The following is a 27,275-nucleotide window of genomic DNA, read 5'->3' as shown; positions in this document are numbered from 1 at the left end:
GAAAGACTGATTAGTGTAGATACATGATGAGTTATATAATTGGTGCTTGAAGTACATTAATGGGAGAGGGAAGAGAAAAGATGGGCCATAAGTGAAAGGCATTGTGAGGGGGAAAAAAAAACCCTCCTTAGCTTGGTGACTGGTTAGATATGAAGTAAAAAGATGATTAAGATTTTAAGCTGGTTGACTGGGAAAGTGGTAAATAAGATGTAAGAAAATAAGGAAGAAAACCTTCTTTTTGATAAGAAATAATGATAAATTCCATATGATTGTGTTGAATTTTATGTAAGATAGTCAAGAAAAATGAGTAGCCAGGGATTCAAAACTAAAGATATAGATACTTTGGCATTATCGTCACATAAATGAGTTGATAGAAACTATGAGTGTGAGATCTTCAAAAATGACCCATTTATTTTGGTCATGACAAAACCAGGGGACTTAAAAAATAAGATCATGGATAATTGCCCCCACACAAAATTTCTACAGTGTTGCCCACATCTGCTTTGCAGAAATCTACAAATAATTTCGGGAATCTTTGAAAAAGAGTGTATTACTACTGCTACTGGGACTGGCTCTTGTCTGGCATCCACTGTTTTCCTGGCTCCTGCCCTGGCTGCTGGGGCTGTGTCTCCTCTTGCTGCCACTGTCAATGAAGGCAGTAGAGGCTCAGCTGTGGTTTGGCACCTTCCCACTAGCACAGAGACTGCCGTTTCCCCTCATGGCATTCTCAGAGACCCTGGAGTCAATGATGAGAAAGCTCTCCTAGTTTTTCTTATTCTTTCCTTATTTTCTCTGTTCCCACCTCCGGTTTCAGACTTCTTATTCACCGGGTTTTTCAGCACCCCTATCCAAGTGACAGGTGTGTTGGCTTCATGGTTCCTCAATCAAATTTTTATGCCTAGATGGCTCCTGATTTTCAGATGAATTCTCACACAAAACGCGTCTCAATTTTTACTCCATCAATACTCAGGCACGTTGAGACTCATCTGAATGCTAGCGTGAATGTCCCTTATTAGGTTTAAAATGGGACCAGGACCCTCACTCCTTGCTCTCTCTAGAAAAGAGAGATTGAAGTGGAAATGACCACATCTTCCATGATTATCCCATCCCTTGTTTTTCCACTCCCTTCTCTTCTTCCTAGGGCCGTTTTCCTGGCTGATTGAAGATTATTTCTTTTTCCCAAACGGAACAGTGATGTGCACTACTGTGAAATTAGATCCCAAGTGACTATTCCTTTGGGAGGTTTGATTCACTTCCTCCTCTTTTTTTTTTTTTTTTTTAATAATCCTTCTTAAAGCTTTTCATACCTCTTTACTGGAGCTTAGTAAAGATTTGAATATCTAGCACATTTTCCTTTCAAATAAGTATTGGTAATGTATTTCTCCCCCCAGTTCACCTGTGAAGAATACCGATGAGTCTTTTTGAAAACTCATCATTGGCAGTTACTTTAGAACAGCAATTTATTGAAAGCTACTATATTAGAAATGTTTTATTGCACTGCACTAGAGCTATGAAGTGCAAGGAACCATGAAGATTGAAAAATACAAATGATAGATGTGTCTCTTTCTCCTTATTTTTTAGCCTTCTTTGAATCCTGGGGGGAGCCAGTCATCTGATGTGGTGCTTTTGAACCACTGGAAAGTGAGGAATTTTGAAGTACAACGTGGTGACATTGTGTCATTGGTGTAAGTAAATCAGAAACATATAATATTTGCATATAGAATTATTTATAATTGTCTGATTTACCTGGTAATTTGCTGTTAATATCATTGCCAATTATTACATTAATAGGTATATTTTAAATGTAATATATTTTTAAAAATCACTTTTGAAACCTAACATTGCCATAAAAAAGGATTTTTCTTTTATGTCTAAAATATATCCAGTGATTGATATACTTGAATTTGGTAAAATGTCTTTAATGAAATGTTGATTAGAAATTATATTGATCATAAAGTACATGTAATCGGTATCAATTTGGATTATTTTGGGAATTTTGCATCTTGGAAGCAACCTTTATGTTACTTTCATTTTTATTGCTTTGTGTAGGTACACAATATTTCTAAAAGGTGATAATTGTGACATGAAATTCACTGATATTTCTGTGTATGTCTCAGTGATTGAACTTAAATAAGGCAGTTTGGAAGATTAGTAGACTGGAGGCTTTTGTCTGGGACCAAAAGGTGGCACTGTTTCTCTGTTAAAGTATTATGACTGGTCCAGAGCAAAAATTTCATTCCAGTCTTAATGTAGAAAAAGAATGTCAAAGTGTGCATAACTAATGCAATGATATAATACATAGTCAGTCCCAGCACATGCTTGAATGGGTTAGATTTGAGATTTGTTTGTTTTAAAAGTAAATTCACACTGAGAAGACTAACAGAACTTGCCTGACTTCTGGTTTCAGCTACTTATAAAAATGTTTTTATATGCTTCCTTGTTATGGCAGTTAGTGTGTCGGGGTAGCAATTAATATAGCAGTTACTGTCATTTTTTTTTTTGTCATTTGTTTTAATGATAGTAAAATCCTGGTGTTTGGTGAAGACTTCCAGTTTATATTTCTGGTTCTTTAATTGGAATGATTGCTTTTTTGTTGGATGAGAATTTATAATTGTTCGGTAAATGTAAAACATGATCTACTTGTTCAAACTTATCTTTGGCTAGTGCTTTGTGGAAATAGATGTTTCATAAATGTGTCTCCTTCAAGCCTGTTTTTCTAGGATTCATTTGAAAAAACTTATTAACTAAATCTGGTAGTAACTCATAAAATAAATACATTTGAATAGAGTTTTGTATGGCAGACATCCAAGGATAGGGATTAAATGCTTCTCATGTTCTTGAGTGCTTTCTTTAATATTAACCTACTCTTTGGACTCTACTTTTATTTTGTCATTCAGAGTAGTTTTTTTTTTTTTTTGCAACCTCCTTAACAACCTTTTCCATGCTGGGTTAGCCTGTTGTGTGCTCATTATTCTTTTGCCTTTGGTTTGACAAGGTTACATTCTCACTTAGTCGGTGATGGAGAGGATACCCACCCAAGTGAAAGAGGTCACACTGTAAGCAGACAATTGTGCAGTTTTTATTTTTTTTCCAAGAGAAACATGCTGACTATCTTGAAGCAGGTAAATTTGAATAGATAATTGGAAAAAAGAGACTCCTTGAAATTCAGGGTTGCATGGGTTTGTGAAAGTACACTAGCATATAATGGACTATGTGAAAAACAGAACACTATTCTCTTATGTAAATATTAAACTAATTGATACATATTATATAAATTAACTGAAAAATAGCATATCTGAATTGAAGGTGATATAATAAATTATAGCTACTTGGGTTGAGCTATATTTTTAATGAGTTAATTATGTGCTATATCTCTGTCATGTACAAATAACACAAATTTTCTTTTATAATTCTTGTTGCTAGAAGGAGCCATTTACATAAAAGAATGCTTAGTGATTGGTATTATATATTTTAAGAACAAATAATCATTAAGCAATGATTTTTTTTGAGAAAGAGACAAAAAGTCTTTTGCTAAATTCTTTTTTAGCATGATGTAATACTATATAAAAGACATTATTTAAAGTATCTTTTTAATTTTATGAACAAAAGTACTTTCTAAATGTCCTTATATTTATATATATTTTATAGACTGCTTCATTTGAAAAGATTAATGTTGGTTTGATTAATGTTCATGAATATATATTTAATTCACATCAACACTGAATATTTGCTTTTCTTAGAAAATCTATCAGTCTGGTTTTAACTTAGATCATAATTATCATTAGTACATCAGAACATTCTCTGTATTTAAGAGATGTGTGACTCAAGAAATATATGACTAAACTTGAATTTAAGGCTAAATAGAAAATGTCATTTTTTTGTTTATAAATTGATATAACATATTTCATTGATACATACAATCTTTGGAAACAAGGTAGTATGACAGTTTATAGTAAAAAAATCCTGGGACAGTGTTGCATATATTCGGTGTTTGTAGTAATACAGCATTTTTATTATGTATTATATATACATTTCTGGAAAAGTTCAGTTTGCAAATTCATAAAGTAGTAGGGCTTGTGCAACTTTGTAACTAGAGCACTAGTGAAAACAAAAACAATTCAATATAAGTGCTATCACAGTTTAAATGACATGAAATTTTTTATAAATAAGCACTGCAATAAATGTAGAATTTATTTAAGACAAAAAAGCTGAAGGTAACCTGATGGAAGGGCAGATGGACATTTTCATTAGAAGTTACAAATAGTGAAAAGATTGCAAGCTTTGTATAAAATGTATGGTTACTGGAGGTGTATACTCTGCTCATTGTTCAGTGTTACCTAATTACTTACTTTATTTATTTAAAACAAAGATCAGAGTTAACCTTGCAATAAGCACTTCTAAGAAGATTGAATATGTAATACAGATTCCTTCCTGGCTTATTGCTGTTAGTGTACTTAGCCTTCAGTTGCTATTATTGATGAGACAATGCATTAATGATCTGGGAAAAAATTCCTTATGAACTAATGCAACGTCTGCTTTATACTGTAACTCTTTCTCCATGGTGCCTATGAGCTAATTTATGTTACAGAAACACATGCTGTAGCAGAACAGACTTTTCTTTTCTGTTGCAGTGGGTTTTGCTCAGAGATTATTGACCAAGGCTGTTCCCTAAAGCATGAAGGGTCTGAGGAGCTACAGATTAGAATATGCTTCGTTTCATCTCTTTCTTATCTTTTCTTGTCACTTTCTTTCTATGAATAGTGGAGCTAATGTTTAAACATGTTATTCAGTAATGTTAAATCAAAAGTTATATTTATTTAGTAACATTACTAGTCACATAAAACATTTGCTGTCATCAAGTGCTTAGTATTATTGAGTGTATGTAGGTGACATCATACTCTCTTAGTGGATTTGCAAACTAATAGTGGTGATTAAGGTGGATTTTCTATACCTTGGAATTGACTCTTCATTAACCTGTGTGATGGCCTTACAGCAATAGGCTTAACATAAGTAGCATATTTACAGTGATGTTTCAATGAACAAATCCATTGGGACAGAGGTTCCTTCATAATAGTTTCAAATGATCACATTTAAAAGTGTTTTAACTTTTTATTTTGATATTAGATGTCAAGAAAGGTTGTAAGAGTAGTATGGAGAGTTCTCATATAATCTTTTTTTCAGCTTTACTGATGTACAATTGACAAATAAAATTGTAATATTTAAAATGTAAAATGTAAAATAAGATGGTTCATATATATATATCCGTATATATATAATGATAGGATTGACCTCATTGTGTTAATTAGCACATCTGTCACCTTTACCTTTTGTGTGTGTGTGTGTGTGTGAGAACATTTAAGTTCTACTTTCTAAGCAAATTTCAGTTGTACAATACAGTGTTATCAGCTGTAGTCCCCATGTTATCCATTTGATCCACAGAGTATGGATCTTACCCCCCCTACATTAATATTGTCCACTACCGTGGTACAATTACTGAGATGAGAAAGTTGATATTGATACAGTACTATTAAATAACTATGAGCATTTCACCAGTTTTCCCACTAACGTCCTTTTTCTACACCAAGATCCTATGTAGGATCCCATATTTCATTTTTTTTTAATGTCTCTCTAGTTGCCTCCAATCTGTAATAGTTCCTCATTTCTTCTTCATCTTTTTTGATCTTGACACCTTTAAAGGGTTCTGCCAGTTATTTTGTAGAAAAATACTTACCTTTAGAAATTCTGAGGTCAGTGTATGTTCCAGTGGAGAAGCATTGCTGTTGATGGCAGTTGCGGGGGAAGCTGTAGTGGTAGTTAAGAGCTGGGGAGGTAGATGAGACAGGGCCAGAGAAGGAAATATTCTGGCATAAGTCATTCTGGTTTCTTAGGACCACATACGTGGGTCATGACTGAGAGACGCCATGGCTTCCCGAAGTCTACACAAGCATGTTACTGCTGCTAAGAAGCAAGGAGGAAGAGCTGTGCAGGTGGGGGAAAGGCTAAAGTTTATAGTACAGATAGAAGAGAAGGAGCTAAGGCTGGGTCCTAGATGATACTATACTGAGCCCATGTGAGGTTTTAGATCTAGTAGAAGGTGAGGGTGGGGAAATTCTCTTTTAATGAGTACCCCGTATATCAGGCATTGTGCTATGCATTTTATGTATGCTATTTTTACTTAATTCTCATAACAATATCTGGAGATAGTTAGTTTTAACCCAGTGAAGATGAGATTTAACAAGTAAATAGCAAGTGAATAGCAGAGCTAGAATGAGAATCCAGGCCTACTTGACTCTGAACCTGTCCTGTTGGACATAGCTGGTAAATATGGCTACTGAGCAGCTGAAGTAGTTATTATCACTTGTTAAAATGATAATATTTTGGACATATTCATTAGATAAAATACTTTATTAGAATTAACTTAAACTTTTTTAAAAAAGATTTTATTTATTCATGAGATATATAGAGAGAGGTAGAGACAGAGGCAGAAGGAGAAGCAGGCCCACCACAGCAAGCCCGATGTTGGACTCGATCCCTGGACTGGGATCACGCCCTGAGCTGAAGGCAGATGCTCAACCACTGAGCCACCCAGGCGTTCCTTCTTTTTCTTTTTTTAATGTGGCTAGTAGAAGACTCAAAATTAAACATGTGACACACATTCTGTTTTTATTGGACGGAGACCGCAGTGTTTAAACCCTTTCCATCAACCACTGCTGCTTTCCTAGATTCAAAAGTCTGGGGTGGCAAAATACTAAAGTAGTTTCTATGAAGCAAAGTCAGTCTCCCCAAGATAGCTAAACACTTTGTATTGGTAAGAGTATTGTGGTAATCAGGTCCAAAAGAAAAAAAAAATACATGTAGTCTATGAGAGAGAGGAAAAAAAATTCACAACTGTATTTTTTTTTTAAGTAGACTCCATGCCAGATATGGGACTTGAACTCATGACCCTGAGATCAAGAGGCACATACTCAACCGAGTCAGCCAGGCATCCCACAACAGTTTTTAATATGTATTGACTGTTTATTATTTTCCAGTCACAGGGCTAAGAGTTCTATATTTATTTTTATTCAATCCTTATTTTAACTACCCCCCAAAAGTAGATAATGTTGTTATTCTTATTTTATAGACAAAACAATGAGGTATGGAGAGGTTAAGTAACTTGCTTAAGAATGTACAGCTAGTAAATAGAAAAGCAAAGTTTTGATGTGCCTCTCATCAAATCCTGTGGTCTTAACCTTAAAACTGTAAAGCCTCTATATATAGTGGTGGTGCTCTGGTTGAGGACATTTACTCGTTCTCAGCAAAGAAGTCAAGCAGGCCCTAATATCTTGGCATCTATCATATCCCCATTTCTGTAATAAAATTTCTGATATAGTGGTTTATGAAATGTATCTCTTCATTAATAGCAGCAAGACATTATTATGAACATATAGTGTGCATACAATTTCTACACCTGGTTTGTGACATGTAAACTTATTGCCATTTTTTGACAGATGGCCACCACAATGGTTGCATTTCTAGCAGTGAGTGTGAGCAAAGAGTTATGAAGATTTCAGCGAGGAAAATGGATGAAATAGAATAGAGCCTTTGAAAAAAAATGAAATTTGCTAGTTTCTTTGTGTCTTGAGTGTTTGTAAATCTTTAAATATCCCTTAATCCCCTGAGGTAAATTAATTGGAATCTGCTAAAAAACCAAATTCAGGTTTTGAACAAATACTCAGAGCGGTGACTGATGAGCTGTAATCGTATTAAAAGCCAGTTATCTCTTGAGCTAGAAGAATTGTGGATGCTTATCTGTTGAATCTGTATGCATTCCCATTTTTTTTGTTTATAACCAAAAATTTTTCTGAGTTTGTAGGTAATATTGTATATTTCAGAGACACAAAGTTAGAAAGACCATGACTTTCAAAGAAAAGTTCTATAAGCAGATTTTTTTCTTTTCTTTTTAAATAATGGACTTTGAAAATGTTGTAAAGTGAAATCCAGTTTGCAGTTTATTTTGATGAGAGATTTAGTTTTCAGCACTTTCAATTACCCATTGTTGTTTGCAGTCATTACTAACTTTATTTACAAACAATTCCTTAAAAAATGAGACAGTGTAAGTATTTATTGCTATTATTTGATATAGATTAAACTGTTTTTGTAACTGCTCTTCATAGGCATGCAAAAAGTTGGTGCCTTTGAGGTAGCCCTTAATATCGATTTGCTTTCTTGAGTAGGATAAACTACCTCCACAATTGTTATACATTTAATTACGCAATAAAACATTTTCTTAGTTCTGGGCTAGGAAATGTTTCAGTGATCATAAGTTTCACTTTTGAATTATCGAGATTTTATGGTAATGAGCAGAAGCTATGGATATCTCGTATAGCAAGATATATACCCATTTCCTAAATCTTATATCCTTTGAGAGATGACTAGAAATTGTCAAAGAACAAATTTATACAGGGGATATTCTATGAAATAGTAGGTACTTAGGTTTGTAACTGGTTTATTGTAAACAGTTATGTTGTAACTGTTTTATTTTCACTGTGAAAAAATCCAGTATCTGAGAACACTGTGACTTTTATTAAAAAAAAAAAAAGTTCAGGACAGCATTCATAAAGGTGCTCCCAAATACACATTTTATGTTATATGTACTGAGTCAGATTGAACTCTTAAGGAGAAGCATTTTAAAGGATTCTTGGGTGGCTCAGCGGTTTAGCACCTGCCTTTGGCCCAGGGTGTGATCCTGGAGACCCGGGATTGAATCCCACATGGTGCTCCCTGCATGGAGCCTGCTTCTCCCTCTGTCTACGTCTCTTCCTTTCTCTGTGTGTCTCTCATGAATAAATAAAATTTTTTTTAAAAAAAGCATTTTGAATATAAGCTTAAATAATTGTAACAGAGAAATAATAAGAATTTTGGGGAAGTAGACAATTTAAGTTTCAAACAGTAAATATAACTCAGAAAAATAAACTATTACATAGGTAGGGCAACTTTTTAAAAATACTTCTGGAACCATTAAGATATAGGTCCATATATAAAGATAGGCCACTAATATCAATCAGTATCTGATTTCCATCTTCATCTGTGATAGACTGGTTTATTTCAAACTAAGTCCCATACTGAGAAACATGAGAAAGCTGCATTTAAAAAAAAAATTACATGCATTGTAGCTTTGTCAAAGGGCAAAGATCCCAGAGTGAAGAGAAACACATTGAGGTGCACCCTGTATTCAGTGCTACTTTTTATCTTGGGTTACTTGTCACTTTGTAAGCACCACAGGCATGAAACTGAGAAGCCAAAGAGTGGCAGCTGAGATGGTAAGAGGCTGAGCAGAATTTTTGACAGTTTTACCCTGCTAGGAGGTCAAACTAGAATTCAAGGAGGAGGAGGCAGGACCCTGGTAAATACTCCATACTTTTAATTGGAGTATTTTTTTTAATTGGAATCCTTGAAGGATATATCCTAGGAGTTAGGGAGAACTAGAAATAGACCATAACTTAAAATAATTGAGATGCAGCCTCTGATAAACTAAATCCTGATTTTAAGATGATCTGCCTTTTCTTTAACTGTCTTTGCCAGAAGCAAGAGGCATCATGCAGAATCTTAAGTTTTTTTGTATCCCACGCTTGGCATTCAATAAAAAATCACCATGCATGTCAGAAGGCAAGACCAAGATAAAAACAAAATAAAACAATAAATGATAGAAACAATCATAATGATCTAGTTGTTGGAATGATCAGATATGAGCTATAAAATAATTATAACAAATATTTTGAAAACTTGATGAAAAGATGGATAATTTCATCAGAAAACAGAATCTATAAAAAAAATTAAAAGGAATTCTAGAAATTAAAACTAGTATGAACTGAGGACAAGAACTCAGTTGATGAGTTTGACAGCAAATTAGATATAGCCTTGGAGAAGATTCATGAACAGGGTGAAAGGTCACTTAGAAAATATCTAGACTGGAATACGGAGGGATAAAAGATTGTGACATACAATGAATAGGGCAAGAGGTATGCGCGTAGCACATAGTGAAAAGGGCTGGCATCTATCTAATTGGGGTAGCAGAAGAGGAAGAGAGAGTGGGGCAGAGAAAGTAGTATCTGAATAAAGGCCAGACATTTTCCAGAACTTATGAAGGACATCAACATACAGAATCAAGAAGCACTACAAATCTGATCAGGATAAATACAATGAAAAAAGACATTTAAGGCACATGATAGACCTTTGAAAGCCAAAGAAAAAGAGAAAAATCTTGAAATGAGAAAAAAAAAGACATTGTCAAAGAAGCAAAAAATAGCTGACTTCTTAACCAATGGAAGGCAGGAGATAACTGAATGATGTCTGTAAGGTGCTAAAGGGAAAAACAAAATTCCAGCCTAGCGTTTTGTACCTTTTAGAACTATTCTTCAAAAATCAAAGAGAAATATACTCTTTTTCAGACAACCACCCCCTAGCATATTGTCCATTGCCCTATTGGACTTCACTTATAAAACATTCAAACTAGTAATAATTTTAAGATGGCAGCTGGAGAGCATTAAGGCCCAAGTGTGTGGTCTCTCTGAGCCTCAGACTCCTGTGTGATTGCATTGGTCACAACCTTAGGAAGCTGGCCCTGTGATTGGTATGGGGGTCAGCATTGGACATCAGTGGGGCTGATCTGAGCAATTACTGGAAACAGATGCATAAATATTAGAGGTGAGAAAAGGAATGTTTAGTTAAAGTATGAACAATATGAATCTCTTAAAAAATAAGTCACATTTCTTTGGGGCATCTGGGTGGCTCAGTTGGTTAGGTGTCAGACTCTTGATTTCAGTTCATATCCTGGTCTCAGGGTCATGAGATCAAGCCCCATCCTGGGCTCCACTTTCTGCAGGGAGTCTGCTTGGGATTCTTTCTTTCTTCCTCTCCCTCTGCCTCTTCTCCTATGTGGCCTCTGCCTCTCTTTCTCAAAATCAATCAATCAATCAATCTTAAAACAAAACACAAAACACCCCAAACCAGTCACATTTCCTTAAGTTTACATTAACAAAATAGGTGGTAAGTATAGTAGACAGAATTTTGGTCTCCAAGAAGATTCTATACTCTAATCCCCAGGACAGTGAATATGATGAAATATCATGGCCATGAATATGTGACCTTGTATTGCCAAAGGACTTTGCAGATGTAATTAAGGTTGACCTTTAATTGACCTCAAAATAATGAGATTATTTTCAATTATCCATGCCCAATTTAATCACGAGTTAATTTTTTTTTTAATTTTACTTTATTTAAATTCAATTTGCCATCATACAATATAACACCCAGGGCTCATCTCATCGTGCACCCTCTTTTTTTTTTTAAGATTTTTATTTATTTATTCATGAGAAACAGAGAGAGAGAGAGAGAGAGAGGCAGAGACATAGGCAGAGGGAGAAGCAGGCTCCATGCAGGGAGCCCGATATGGGACTCGATCCAGAACTCCAGGATCATGCCCTGAGCCAAAGGCAGACACTTAACTGCTGAGCCACCCAGGCGTCCCCATTGTGCGCCCTCCTTAATGCCTGTCACCCAGCCGCATGAGTCTTTAAAAGCAGAGGCTGACGTGAGGGAGATCTAGAAGAAAAGTCAGAGAGATCCAAATGCAGGAAAGGTTTGAAGCATTATTGCTGGCTTTGAAGAGTCAGGGGCCCTGAGCAGAGAAAAGTGTGCTGCCTCTAGAAGCTAAGAATAACGCCTGACCAAAGGTCGACAAAGGAATCAGGAGCTCAATCCTGTAACTATATAGAATTGTATTTTGCCCACAACCTTATAAGACCGAGAGTAGATTCTCCCCCATTTTCCATATAAGGGCCCAGAGCAGCAGACACCTTGATTTTGACCTGAAGAACCTAAGCAGAGTACCCAGCCAAACCTGCCAGACTTCTGTCCTAGAGAATGGTGAGCTAATGAATGAGTGCTGTTTCCTAAGTTTGCTTTAATTTGCTCTAGGGGCAGTAGAAAATTTTGTTACACAATTAAAAATTAAAAACAGTTCTAATATTACCCTTAAAATATATGGAAAAGTAAAGTGAACTTTTACAAAAGATTCTTACAAGCATTTGCAAATACTGATTTTATTTAGGTAACTTGACCAACTATCTAAAAATTGTTTTCTTGGGAAGCCTGGGTGGCTCAGTGGTTTAGTGCCGCCTTCAACTCAGGGTGTGATCCTGGAGTCCCAGGATGGAGTCCCAGGATCAAGTCCCACGTCAGGCTCCCTGCATGGAACCTGCTTCTCCCTCCCCCTGTGTCTCTGCCTCTCTCTGTCTGTGTGTGTGTGTCTCTCATGAATAAATAAATAAAATCTTAAAAAAAATATAAAAATTATTTTCTTTTACAGAAAACAACTCTGTCAGCCTCTACCTGCCAGTTTCTTGGTACAAAGTATAGTATAAAGCCTTAGGAGATCTTCCTTCTCCTTTCAGCTATATTACTTGTTAACTGTCCTGTGACCTTGTACCAGTTATCTTAATTTACAGTGTCAGTTTTAGCATATACAAAATATAGACTAACAGTTGATCTCCAAGGTCTCTTCCATTTTAAGATTGCATGACAATAGTTTTAAGGAGATGGACATAAGAATCAATCACTCAGAATATCAGAAAAATATAGACTTTTGCATACTTGTGAAGCAGGAGTCAAAACCAATTTTAAATTTTTAAAAGAAAAGAAACCATGTTGGCATATGAAACAGAAGTTTTAGAATGGATAAGGAGACTTTGAACACCAAAGCTCTTTTGGTCAAAGGCATCAAATTAATCTGCTTATTAAGATTAAGATTATGTCTTCAGTAGAAATTATTGAAAATCGAGAAATTAAAAGTTGGCAAGGAGGTTTGTTACAGGAGGATGAGAGCAAAATCTTTTCCTTCTTGCTTACAATTATTTAAAATAAGAAAGCTGTAGAAAGTGTACATTTCTTTATTCCTTCTAATTTACCCTGAGAATTGAGTTATTAAGCTTCTAATGGTCATTCTTGTTCTGATTATCTGTTTTGTTAATTTATGATGCACTTCCTGCTTGTCAACACTGTTCATTTGCTCTTACAAGACATGCCAGTGTCCATATTTTGTTTCATAGTTTAGGTCCTGGAAATGTGGAAGGAATCTCAAAACTTCAACATAACTGTATTTGCTCCAAGGTCAGTAGTCACCATTCCATTTTTTTTTTTTTTTACCTTTTATAAAAAAATAGGCACTGTTTTTGGTGAGTGGAGGTAGCAGTTGCTGGGAAATGTGGCTGTGGCTGATAAGAAAGGGAAAGGGCTTAAAAGCAACAGCCACCAAACTTTATCTGTGCTTTGGAGCTCAGGAAAATGTTCCTGTCCAAGAAGTGAACAGGAATCCTTTTTTTGATGCTGTTGTTTTTTACTGTTTATTTCCATTAGTGAGAAGCCTCAATGCCCCATATTATGAAAGATTACTCCTTGGATAATCTAGTGACAGGTTTACTCACATTCAGAGGTCATGTTCATATTTACTGAAGGCACCACAAATATAAGTTTCACTTTATTAAAAATTGTATGGATGTTGAAACTGCTGACAGAGAAGCTGGCTCAGTTGGATTTGACTATGGATATGATAATTATAATATGGCTTTTTGTTCTTTTAGAGGTCATAAGTTACATTGCAAAGATTTGTGTATTTGGATTGCTGAAAAGTTACTCTAGAGTGTTATGACAAAACAGTAGGAAACATTTCACTGTGAGTAGTATGTCTCACGTAAATTTCATTATAGAATTAATGAAGAATCATTTAAATATTCAAGTTTATTAAAAATTCATTATTCTTCTAGAGGATCTTTAAAGTGCAATAAGAACTTGAAATAATAGGAAAGTTTTGGTAACCGTGACAGTGTGTTAATTGAGTTGAAGGAAGGTAAAAAATGTATTAACAGAATGGATCCAAATTTGGCAAAAAAGATGTATAATAAATCAAGAGGGGAAATCAGTTAGTAAAGAAAGAGGCCAATTATTAGTGAAGGAGGGGGGTATATTTAATGATTCTAAATGAAAGGTTAAACTGCTTCTGTGAATTTCAATTGAACAAAAAGGAAGAAAAGCAATATGGATAATTAGGCAGTAATAAGATCATACTGAAAAAAAAATCAGAAAACTGCCTTAGGTGTTAGGGGAATATTGGCTAATGAACTTAACCTCCTGCAATTATCTTTGAATACTCACTTTTACTTTAGAAATGGAGGGGAGTGATGTTTTTAGTTATCTTCAGAATGGTATGATTTTTTACACACATTTATTGTATGTAGACTTTTAAATGGTAACAAATAATGAAATGGAGTAAAATAATTTCTCATGAAAAGGGTATCATCTATAGTTCAGTAAAATACTATAATTTTAGCTATGATGTATTTTTTGTTATTGATTAATTCTTTAAATTTGGATTCTACTTAAGTGTTTGACAAGGGAAACATTTTAGAGGCTGCCAACCTAATTGAACCATTCAGAGAAATGCAATATAAGAAATTAGGATTCCTGTAAGGGTTTCTCTCAGTTCAGGTCTTATTAAAGACATAAATGGGTAGAAATCCCAAATATTGTCTAAAGGAAGATTTTTTTTCTCTCAAATTAACCCAATAATTTATATATATGTAAATTATTAAAATTTTATAAAGATGTTGGTAAATTCCTGACCATTTTTACAGTTTGTCTTAGGCCTTTGAATTGTGGGAAGATCTTGGTAATCATTTCTGGAATCAATATAAGGTCTAGTTTTACATGACCTCTGTACTAATGATCAGATAGAGTAATCAAGATAATTAAGTTCATAGATGATTCCAAATTTAAAGATGGTATGAATACAAAATTTGGACTAATCTTTGCTTCTGTGATGCTATTTTGACAAAAAGGTTATCTGATATATACAGAAATATCCTTTATAATTATAGTCTTTTTTTGGTCATTGATAGTCTTATAGTTAACTTGATTTTTCTTTTATTAGATATTATGCCTAATATAGTTCTGCATTGTATATTAATGTGGAAAAACCAATGAAAAATATGCTTTTTAAAATAATGGCAGCTCCTCAATAGGATATAAGCTCAAGAAGACAATAACCCAAGGGGCAGTCATTATTCTCTAGTCAGAAAAGACTTGGATCAGATAACAAGAGCCCTGGCTGGGTTCAAGGCCCACTCTGGCACCAAGAGACTCTTGTTTATTAACTTCTGTGGATTTTTCTTTTTTTAAATAAAATGAAGGGATTGCACTCAATAATTTCTAATATACGCTTTAACTTGACAGTTTTTTTCTGTGATTATTTTATTTTCTACATGTATAGGTTAATTATTTTATAATAGAGACATATCACAGCTTTTACTGGATGCTTATATAGTATTTTATTATATTTAAATAACCAACAACTTATTCATCTAACAAATATTTTTTTTAATTTTTTTATTATTTTTATTTATTATAGTCACACACACACACAGAGAGAGAGAGAGGCAGAGACATAGGCAGAGGGAGAAGCAGGCTCCATGTACCGGGAGCCCAATGTGGGATTCGATCCCGGGTCTCCAGGATCGCGCCTTGGGCCAAAGGCAGGCGCCAAACCGCTGAGCCACCCAGGGATCCCTCACAAATATTTTCTAAGGGATTACCCTGGGCATAGAACTAGCCACTGTGATATAGTAGTAAAGAAAACAGACAGGCAAAATACCTCCTTTCATGGGACTTAACCATTCTACTGAATGAATATGTCTTGAATAAGACAGATTTAAAAATAGATTTTTTTTGAGACTTGTCAAAATTCTGGCAGGTGGCCTTATTAGAAGGGAAACTGCATATTCATCAAGTCAGCCATTGTGTGCAGGATCATACATTGTCTTGAATTAGCTCCCAAGTCAGTGGTGGTAGCCTGAAGTCAGCTATGGTGTGAGTATTTATATCATGAAAATTGGTCAACACTTCACATCAGGGCTTTAAAAGCGTTTTTTTTTTTTTTTTTAAAGTAATCTGATTTAACAACATACCATTGGTGCTCAGTGTTGTTAGGTGCCACAGCAGAAATGGAGACGTAGTTTCTACCTGTGTATATCGTTGGTCAGGCAAAGAGATGAGTCAGAGACACATGATGTGTAATGAGCTTATAGAGCCATACCAACAACCATTGATAGGATACTGATACTAATGAATTACTGAAGAGGAGTTGAAAGAAAAATATGTGAATTTAAAACTAGATTTTAAAGATGAAGTGATACATACTTGACCAGAGAAGCAGCAAGAAAATTTTAGAGAGAACATGTATAAACATTTTGAGGCAAGTGTTTACAGTTTTATGGAGGAAGTGGTGAGTAGGTTTGTTGGTCTAGAACAAGGTGTCAAACATTAGCTTCATATGAGCATGACAATGTCTAGATCCCTTAATAGCTTTGTCCTAGTGAAGTCCTGAACACGGCCAGGTTTTCACTAGCAGTGAAAAATGGAAGACTCTTTGAATTTAGTGACCTTATCTCTCAGTGATGCCTTGAAAGTTAAGGAAATAAACAATCCTTTCTACCAAATTTTGGGCTTAATATCAAATTGAAGGCTTCAGATGTTATGTGTAGAATACTGATATCAAATCTGCTGCAGATCCTTAGGCAACCTCCTCACCATGATGTTAAATCAGTTATTCGTAATATAAGGTAGGTTGACATAAACACCCAGCACTGTGAGATGCAGTCTTCCAACATTGAAGGGGAATGATCCTCTGTAGTATCATGCTGGATTATGCTTTTGCTAAGAATGGATGATGGTGGGACACTTGTACCTACTATGCAATAAGCTGAATGGCACATGCAAGGAGGGAAAAATGGAAAACTCTTTTAAGAATGTGCTGCTGCTCAGCTTTAAATGACACCTGGATCTGTACTTTTAGGAGATAACTGCAGCCAGTGGGCATGCTGCCCTATAGGAAGGAGTCCAGACTAGAATGCCTTTGAAATGGATGAGTACACAAACTCCAGTTATTTGTAGAAGGGCCACAAACCACAAGGCAAATAATTGAAAACATATAGATCAAAATTGGAAACCTCCTTTGAAATGCACAGTCACCCTGTGCATGCCTCACTCCATGCTCGGTTCACACCAGCCTTTTATCTGTGTGATGCATTGAGATAGCTGCAGATATTCAAGAAGTGGGAGCTGGAATTCTTTATTTCTGTCAATTTCCATAATGATGTTTTAGAATACCAATAGTAGTTTTATTATTTAAAATAAATAGAGGGTGGATGTACAGAATGAAGTAAACATGCTGTCTAATCAAATCTGTTTTTCATTTTTCAGCTCTGTATTTTGGAGCAATAACTGTATGAAGAAAATAACTAGCATGATTTTAGCAGTTATTAGCTTTTTAAGCTACCCTACAAAATCAAGTACTGTGTATGTACAGTTTAAAGTGATTTTTTTTCAATTTTCACATGGAAAATTAGCATGAGAAGAAAAATATCATAAATATCATTTTTTCCTCACCTTCTTGATATGCCCTTTCTTACATAGGAAGTATAAATAGATTTATAATAGCTTAGAATAATCAAGAAATTATAGCCAGAGATTTTGGTTGGTTATAATTTGGTTGGTGATCCTGAAACTGAGGCTGACCTTTAACATAGTCATTGAATGAGCTTTGAAGGTTTCATTGGGCAAACTAGGACTTGAAATTCTGCTTGAACTTGAAATATATAGTATACGATCATATACCATAGCAATACTTTGAACTTTCTAATTTTTAACTTGCTGTAAGTATCATACTTAGGAGCACCATGATGTCTTAGTGAGTTACCACTTGCAAATGACAGGTAATGACATAATAGTTGAGAAATAAATTCCTTGAAATTGTTCAAATATGTTTTCGTACAACTTTTTAAAAGAGGTATATACTTGAATGGGTGATACCATCTTTAAAATTAGTGTGGAATTAGGTTGAAATAAATTCAGAGTGTATATATGCCCAAAGTAAAACAGAAGCAAAACAAATTCTGGGTTGACATGCCTTAAATTGTTATGGGTTGGCTGGTGCACATAGGAAACTGAATGTTTATTGCGGTCATGATTTTAAGGTTTGGAGGTTATTATTATTATTGTTTTTACCACAGGTAGCCATCTTATTGGATGTGGTATAGAATCAGTTGTATTTAACAGTTAAGTTATTATAATTTTTTTTAATTCAAATTGTTTAATTTTCACTGACAAATCAAGAAGTGAAATAATAGAGGTAATCCTCTGGGTGAGTTCTCCTCTGGGTTTTCCTTCTAATGAAGCAGGTGACCTGACTAAACCATCTAATCAGGACCTTAGCTTTTTAAACTATATAATCATGAAGTTTTCCTGGGTGACTTCTTTAGAAATTTCACCTTAATAGATACATAAGGGCCAATTCTTTCAGAGCCGTTTTGCATCCTGCTCTTCTTCCAATTTAGTATTCATTCCCTAGATCAGGGCTATCCAACAGAAGCACAACATGAGCTATATATGTACTTTCAAAGTGTCTAGTTGGCATGTTAACAAAGGAAAAAGAAACTGGAGAAATTAATTATAGTTGTAAATTTTATTTAACTCAATTTATCCAAAATATTATTTTCCCATGTAATTAATATTAAAATATTATGAAATACTAAATCTTGAAATACTATGTCTTGAAAATCTGGTGTGAGTTTCACAGAGCATATTTCAAATTGGATGAGCCATATTTCAAGTGCTCAGTAGCCTACCTGAGGCTCATGTCTACTATATTGGACAGTGTAGCTGAGGTCATTAGATCCCTATATCACACTATCCAAATTTTGGGACTTTAGAATTACCTGTAATTTCCTCTGTTTTCTTCACTCTTCTATACAGTGGTAGGTAACAGAGACTCTCACTCCCTAGAATCAATCATGATTTAGAGTTAAATTGGCACATTTTCTTTATTTTCAAACTTCTAGAAAGAGTAGTCTGTGAATTCTCTTCAGTTCTTTAATTTGCTTATTTCCTCAATCCATTAAAATCATATCTAAATCTCAAATACTCTGTAGAAACTCCTTGGAAAAATTACCATACCTTCTCAATGCTTAAATACAATGGTCACAATATGAATGCTTCCTGATATCTTAGCAGAATCAGACACTATAAATACTTAATCCTTGGAACTTTCTTGTCCTTTGTCATATACTACCTTAATTTTTTTTCTTGGTTTTCCTTTTAGCTCTCTGTTTTGCTGGTTACTTTCTCAGTTTTCTCTTCTTTGTTCTTTGCCCACTGTCTTTGACTTCTTGTCTACTTGACTTCTTTCCTAAGCATCAGGATTTAATTTTTAGTTGTCTACTGGATATATCTACATGATGATATTCTGTGGTTCTTCCAACATAACACAGCCTTCTCCCCATACCAAACGTGCTCTCTCCTTTGGCATATAATTTTAGATTTTGACATTACTGTATTTAGTTACAAGTCACAGTTAGAGATTTTGCCATCATCTTTATTTCCATTTTCTTACCATCTTCATACAGTTAGATACAGAATCTTTTTTGGATCTACCTATGAAATATGTATTGGGTATTTCTCTGTTCTCTTTTTTGCAGTGCTTCATTTCGGATCCTCTCACTAAGGTCCCATGTGTTCTCTCTTTCTTTGACTGTTTTCTCTAATATATTTTGCATGTCACTTCCAGAGTTCTTTTCAACACAATTTAGATAATTAGTCTGTTTAAAACTCGTACTGATTCCATTTGTTCTCTTCTTATGTGGCATCTAAGTCCTAGATGACTCTTCTATGTCTAAATCTGGACATTCTCTTCTGCATTTCCCTCTCTGAAATCCTTTAAGACCTAAAATTATTTTAGTGATGAAACTTTAGGCTTCTTAATGGCCAGTCGAGCATGAAACTAGTCATCATGCATGAATAGTATGACCTGACAGCATTCCTGTACTCATAACAAATGGTTGAATACATGGTTTACTTACATGATTCTTATGTGAGTTAGGTTAACAAGTAGATTTCTTTTCTTTTCCTATAAGAAAATCCCTGTATTTTGGTTCCTGAGCAGCAAGAGTTAATAACATCTTGGTAACAATGAATGATGTATGCTTTATTTACAGATAAGCTTTCTATACTTGAAAACTAATATAGAGAAATACCTTGGTTGAGCTGTGCAGCTGGCTGGCTTTTATAGGAAAACAATAGATTCTCTGAGGTAATACTAATGTAAGAAGAAAGTAACGCTGGCAGTTAGTAGATCTAGTTGGAGTGAGAAAGAATGACTTTAATTGTTATGTATTTCTTAATATTTTTACAGTTGGTTGTCTCCTGGTTTCTTTATTCTCCTAGCATATTTCAGTTGGATGAGATATTCGTTCTTTATAATGCAACATTATTATTATCCTTCTATGCCTTAGCTAGCAACTGGCTTCTCTTAGGCAGCCCAGTCATTGATGCTTCGAGGGAGAGAATAAATATTAATTGGAGGGTGTTACTTGTGGGAGACCTTTAAGAAGTACTAAATATGCTGAGGAAGTGGTTTTTGCTTCTATTTCATGAGTGTTTGTTTAAAATCTAATTGCTTGATTTGAAAGAAAACTAGAGGTCATAAACAGCAATGAATAAATTGTCAACAGGAATATTTTTGCATTTAGTAAGAATGTTTTGCCCTTTTCTCAAAAGGGAAACAAGGCAACAGCCAATCATTATGTTTAAAATGGTAATTAACCTCCTCATCTTTGTAATTCCAAGAAGCCTAGTCATGAACTCAGGATCCAGCATATTGTCTCCAAGGTAAACATCAGTTATCATTGAAAATTTATTTTCTAAAATCACCTGTACTATGTGTGTTTAAGTGAATGTAAGCAGTGTGACTCATAAAAGTAGAAGGAAACAAGCCAAAAACTATAGCTGCAACAAAATGCTCTTGTTACAACCAATTCCATCTTTTGTAGAATTCTATATAGTTCTGGACAATATATACAGCTGGAAATTTTAGGACCAGAAGTTTCTGAGGACCTACTATGTGATGAGAATTGTTCTAAATGACTTCTGTATATTACCTTATTTAATTATACTAATAACTGGATGAGGAAAGAAGTGTTATTGTACAATGAGAAAACTATGGACCCTAGAGATGAGTTAACTTGCCCAAGGTCACCAGCAAATGCTGGAGTGAGGATTCAGACCAGGGCCTTTTCCCCTCAAAGCTGTACTCTTGGTCATTGCTCTCTTCCCGTAATTAGTCATTTAGCCTGGCAGTCAGTCTGATTTTGTAACAATGAACTCTATAGCTACTCCTTTATATAAGACACACACATACAGTACATTTAAATGTATCTCAAGTGTTTTATACAGTAACAGTGTTCACTTTTTGTTGATTATAGTTGCAGCTAAGATATGTTCTGCTAAGCCAAGTAAGGGATTTTTTTTAAATTAAGGTTTTTAAGTTAAAAAGAAAGCTAACAGGGGATCCCTGGGTGGCGCAGCGGTTTGGCGCCTGCCTTTGGCCCAGGGCGCGATCCTGGAGACCCGGGATCGAATCCCACATCGGGCTCCTGGTGCATGGAGCCTGCTTCTCCCTCTGCCTGTGACTCTGCCTCTCTCTCTTTCTCTCTGTGACTATCATAAAGAAATAAAAAATTTAAAAAATATATTAAAAAAAAAGAAGGCTAACAATTTCCAAATATCTGTAAGAGTTTCTCTTCTGCAAGTTCTCTCCACAGCTCCTTGCCCATTCCTAAAAAAACTACTAAAGAGTGACATCTGGCCTCAAACATCATCTCTTTTCTCCACCCTAAACAAAATCAAGCATAGGTAGTTCAAAATCAAGCCTGGGTAGTTCAGTTCGTTAAATGTTAGACTCTTGATCTTAGCTCAAATCTTGATCTCAGGGTTGTGAGTTCAAGCTCCACCCAGTGTGGAGCTTACTTAAAAGAAAAACAAAACAAACAAACAAAAAAAACAACCCTTCCTCCAACCCCCCTCTCCCCCCCAATCAAGCATACACATTTTGGGATGAAAATCACTATAAAGTGCCATTATCTCTGGCTAAAGGAGGGATTTGTTAACTATCTTTTAACAGGCTAAATAGAGCTTGGGGTAGTAAGTTGAATGTGGTATCTTACACGTACCCAGGAATAGCCTGGCTGGGGGGATTGATGAATATCAAAATCTTGTCTGACAGTGAAATCATCAAACAGGAATTGTAAGGACATAAAAACTCCTGAGGATTTAAGATGTACTGCCAAATAGGGGTCAGCGAGTCAGGTATAGCAGGAGTGGTAAGTCTTATTGACCTTTTGAGTGATAGGTAGTTTGGATAGTAAAAGTTCAACCCTTTGGCTGTGTGTTTATATATTACTAGCATACATTTGATAGGGGAGATAGGGTCCACTTAAAATAATTGGGGCTAGATTGACTTGGTTGTGATTAGTTATATGCTGAGAATTACTTTGGTTGTTAATTAAAAAAAAATTTAGAATGTTTATTGTTAAAGCATATAAATAAAGATGTTTCTAAAAATCACTAATAATATCAATATCAACCCCCTAAGAAGATACTATTTTTATTAGTATATGTACTTCTAGGTTTTTTTTCCATGTGAGTGTATACATATGGGTGTGTATATAATATATGCAAGGCAGGATTATGTCACAAACATTTTTGTAGCCTACGTTTTGAAGTACTGCATAGCCCCTGAAAGTGATACTGTAATGATTGCTTCTAACTTTTTAAATAATGCTATGATACAGTTTTGCCTTGTCAACAATAATATGATAAACACCCCTGTAGGTAAATCATTGTGTTATCCAGTTGTTGTTCTAAGTGGAATCATGTTTCCATGATGAACAACAGAGCATATAAAAGCAATTACCAGTTTCTAGAATCAAGTGAAAACTCAGAAACCTATCTCAATATAAAAAATTTGTAGTAGGTTAGAGAGGCAACACCAAAGTCCATGTATAAACAAAGACTTGAAAGAAGACTTAAAGAAGCCTTCACGGGCAGCCCTGGTGGCTCAGTGGTTTAGCGCCGCCTTCGGCCCAGGGTGTGATCCTGGAGACCTGGGATCGAGTTGGGCTCCCTGCTTGGAACCTGCTTCTCCCTTTGCCTTTGTCTCTGCCTCTCTCTCTGTCTCTCATGAATAATAATAATAATAAAAAAAAAGCCTTCACAATAAACCTGAAGGTTATGTTGGTATTAATGATTATAGTCCTTAGGGACACAGTCTGGCAATGTGCATCAAGAGCCCTTAAACTTTCATCTTTGCTAAAATGAAAAAAAAATTATATATTCTAGGAATGTGTTCTACTTTTTATTTTTGTTTGAACATCTTATTGTGGAAACTTTTCTACATGCACAATCTTGTTTCAGCTGTAACTCTCACTCACCCCCCTACCCTGTATAACAAACTAATCATACATCAGACATCATATTGCCTTTTAATTTTATCATTTTTGTTATACAGTAGTTCACTTTTGAGGAATATATTCTAAGAAAAGAATTTTAAATACTAGAAAAACTTTATGCCCAATATGTTCTTCAGAGAATTATTTATGATAGTAAAAGAATTTGATAGCAACTACCCAGCACTAAGGCAAAATACATATTGTGAAATGCTCACTTGATGGAATGTTATATTAAAGTGAAGCCTGTGAAGAGATTGAGGTAACATGAGTAAAAGCTTATGTTGTTATGTTTTGTAATAAAAATGGAGAATTAAAGTATATAGAAACAAATGAACAAGCAGAAACTCTTCTGGGAAAAATATGAGAGGGGGACTATACCAAGATATGAAGTAATGATCTACTTAGATCACAGTTTTGGAAATGATTTTCCCCTCCACCTTTTGCCTGCTGTTCATTGAATTCTCTGTTTTCTATATTGACCATGAATTAGTTTAATGATAGGAAAAATATAACGAACTTTGAATTGTGATGAAAGCATGACAAACTATATTTGGTTTTAGATAATTGTACTACATGACTGTAATCATTTATGGTAATTGTGGGAACTAAGTATGAGAACAAATAACATCATAGAAGGATATTCTGAGGATTCCTCTGGATTGCAAAATTTGCAAATGACTGCTCTTATTCCCTCCTTTTCCTAGTTAACTTTTTCTCTTTTACTATTTAAAAAAATAAAGAAGCCAGTATTTATTTAAACATCTCCCACAAATGCCTTTACTTATGAAATACAAACAAAACAATAAGAAAATACCCTCCTCTTCTACCTTTTGTGAAACGTTAATTGGCATTAAACTTCTCATTTCCATTTGGACTTCCTCTACATTCTTTTAGAATTTGAACTAAAACTCCTAAACACCTGTGTTTAGCTGTGGAAGAAATATTCTGTATCTAATGGGATTTAGATCATATGGTTAAAATTTCTTTAGAAAATCAAATTATGCGCCCCCATATTTATACATTTGTTTTGTTTGGTTTATTTTTTGCAGTTAAAATATATCAAGTTGAATTATACTTTGTATCTGAGGCTTTGGCTACCTTCTCTTCTTTATCTCCTTGGCCTTATGCTAGGGTGCATTTCAGCTCGTATATAGGAATTTTAAAATGAAGCATGTTGCCTGGTTTCTCGATGCTTTTTGGGGCTTCTAGACCTGCAATAAAACTATCTGTGAGCTGCACTATGAAGCATTTTTATTTCACTGAACTCTAACAAAACTTTAGTGGAATTCTCTGAATTAAAGTGTTCTCTGATTTTCAAAGTCTGCTTGATCTCAAAGCAGAGAGTCAAGAATGCCTTCTGACTTTAGCAATTTTCTTTATTGCTCTATATTCTTTCTTAGGACTGGGATTCCACACCTGTAATGCTCCTATCAAAGGGCCTCCCTGCATGCAGTTCTTTTTAAGGGCATTACCTGTAACTTTCTGCTTAATAAAAGGGTGTATTTCAAGGGAAAAAAACCCTCTACCGTTTACTGTGTGAAAATAATGATGATAAATAATAATTACAGAAGAGAAACATTTACCTGTCACATTGGTTGCTGTCACAGGGAAAAAGAACATGACAAGTGGCTCTTAACACTTTTGCCTGGAAGTATCTTATGTCCTTTTTGCTCATATTTTGTTGGTTAAAGGTTGATATGGCCATTCTTAAAAAGGACTGGAAAATAGAGCAAGGATTGACAGGATTGTTTATTTAGTATGTGTGAACACTTTCATAGGTCTTATTGGTTGATTGATTCATATATTTAACCAAAATTTATTGAGCATGTAATGTTTGCTGCTTATTGGTATATTATAAGTGCTTGTAATACACACAAAACAGACAAGATCCCTGTTCTCCTGGAGCTAATATTTTTGTGATAGCACTATTTTAGAATCACCTTATCAGTGTTAATCAAGAATCTTAATTGTTTTACCTTATCATCCAGTAATTCCACTTCTGTATTGCTAGACTAAGGAAATACTTTTGAACATGAAAAGAATTATAATAGTGAACATTGTAACTTTATTTGTAAAATCAAAAAATTTGAAGCAAATGTCCAGTAGGGAAAGAGTGAACCATAGTACATTTATTCATAGAATACTATGAACCTGTGGGGCCCCTGGGTGGCTCAGTGGATTAAGCCGCCAACTCTTTCTTTCAGCTCAGGTCATGATCTCAGGGTCCTTGAGTGAGCACCACACTCAACAGGGAGTCTGCTTGAGGATTCTCTTTCTCTCTCCCTCTGGCCCTTCCGCCTTCACTCTTTCTCTCCTCTCGCTCTCTCTCAAATACATAAATAAATCTTAAAAAATAAAAGAGAGAATACTATGAACTTGTCAGTTTGTATTGAAAACAGTTGTCACACTTTTTTGTGTGTGTGACTATTTTTAGTGACATTTTAGCATCCTGGGATGAAATAAAGGAGGTAGCCTAATTCATTCTGGAATCGTGGTTGGCAGTATGGTGAGGATTTGAAATTGTTAGAATTACTTAGGAGAGTTAGATGTCCCTAAGTATGAGATTATGACTAGTGAGATTGGGAGTATGTAGAGAAACTAGAACAGGATATCCAGTCTTTCAAATAGATATATCCTGAAGGCAGCTGGAAACACAGAATTAGAGATTGGTCAGAGATGAGGGCTGATGTTCTTGGGGATTCATCATCATTATAGAAATGTTCAGAGCTTGTGGAAGCGAATGACCTATGAAGGAGTGAAGTAGGAGGAAGGTGAATATAGGCAGAGAATCAAAGGGAAGAAAGGATGAAGAGGATCCCAAAGAAAGGGATGAAGAGATAGGAGAGGTAGGAGAAAAAAAATGGTCATTTTGGGAAATTTTTCAGGAGAGAATTAAAAAAAATTTTAAGGTTTAATTTTTAAAAATAATTTCTAGGGCAGCCCTGGTGACGCAGCGGTTTGGCACAGTGGTTTAGCGCCGCCTGAAGCCCGGAGTCTGATCCTGGGGACCCTGGCTCGAGTCCCACGTCGGGCTCCCTGCATGGAGCCTGCTTCTCCCTCTGTCTGTGCCTCTGCCCCGCCCTGTGTCTCTATGAATAAATAAATAAAATCTTTAAAAAAATAAATAAAAATAATTTCTATATCCAACATGGGGCTCGAAATCACAACCCTGAGATCAAGAGTCACTCAGTCTTCTGACTCAGCCGGCTCAGGTGCCCTGAAGAGAATTTTTGAAGGGAAATAGGGCAGAGAGGCAAAGGAGAAAGGGATTGGAAGAATCGTTTTACTGATAAATTAGGGCAGGTTTTTTTTTTTTTTTTGATAAGGCAGCACAGTGGTAGTGCATTTGTTAAAACAAAGCATTATCATAGAAATTAGTTGGTAGTAACAGCATTCTATAAAAGTTGACCAAAGTTTTCTGACCATTTAAAAAGTACTTCTAGTGACAGGCTCAACTGATAGAAATAATTTACATTTTAATAGAAATTTACTCTTACAAAGATGTACTCATACAAGGAAAATTAGCTTATACAACCCTTTTTATGCTACCCAGGTAGTCTAAAATACCAATTTTATTTATTCTCCGATTGAAAAAATAATTTATATCTTGGAGATTGAAGCAGGTTAAGTAACCTGAAAGCTGCAAATGAGGGTGTGTGTGTGGGGGGGAATGTAGGAAATTTGTTTTAAATCTTTTAGGCAAAAAAAAATCTAGATAGTATCGTTCTCTTTAGAAGCTCAATGATTTATATGCTGTATCTTGAAGCAACTAAAGGACATGGTGAACATTTTTCATATGGCAGAGTATTTCACATGTTGCTTTAAGGGACAAATTAGTGATGTTTGGGACTTGACAATAACTTTGTGGGAAGAACTAGGGCATTTGTAATGAGAAAAGTGTAG

General features: G+C 35.0%; 1 protein-coding gene across 7 annotated transcripts in view; it reads left to right on the top strand.

Annotated features, from left to right (window-relative positions):
• Positions 1-27,275, top strand: part of IMMP2L (inner mitochondrial membrane peptidase subunit 2) — an 860,425-nt gene that overhangs the window by 69,994 nt on the left and 763,156 nt on the right. For 5 of the 7 annotated variants that reach the window (XM_055314811.1, XM_055314814.1, XM_055314812.1 and 2 more), the window contains one exon: positions 1,582-1,685. In XM_055314811.1, coding sequence (XP_055170786.1) covers positions 1,582-1,685 — 104 coding nt within the window. Of the gene's footprint in view, positions 1-1,581; positions 1,686-13,088; positions 13,150-27,275 lie in introns of all 7 variants that reach the window. The other 2 variants (XM_055314813.1, XM_055314816.1) reach the window with 1 other exon arrangement.

Source organism: Nyctereutes procyonoides, unplaced genomic scaffold (assembly GCF_905146905.1).
Source record: "Nyctereutes procyonoides isolate TBG_1078 unplaced genomic scaffold, NYPRO_anot_genome, whole genome shotgun sequence".
NCBI classification, from domain to species: domain Eukaryota; kingdom Metazoa; phylum Chordata; class Mammalia; order Carnivora; family Canidae; genus Nyctereutes; species Nyctereutes procyonoides.
This window is presented reverse-complemented; position numbering and strand designations above follow the sequence as displayed.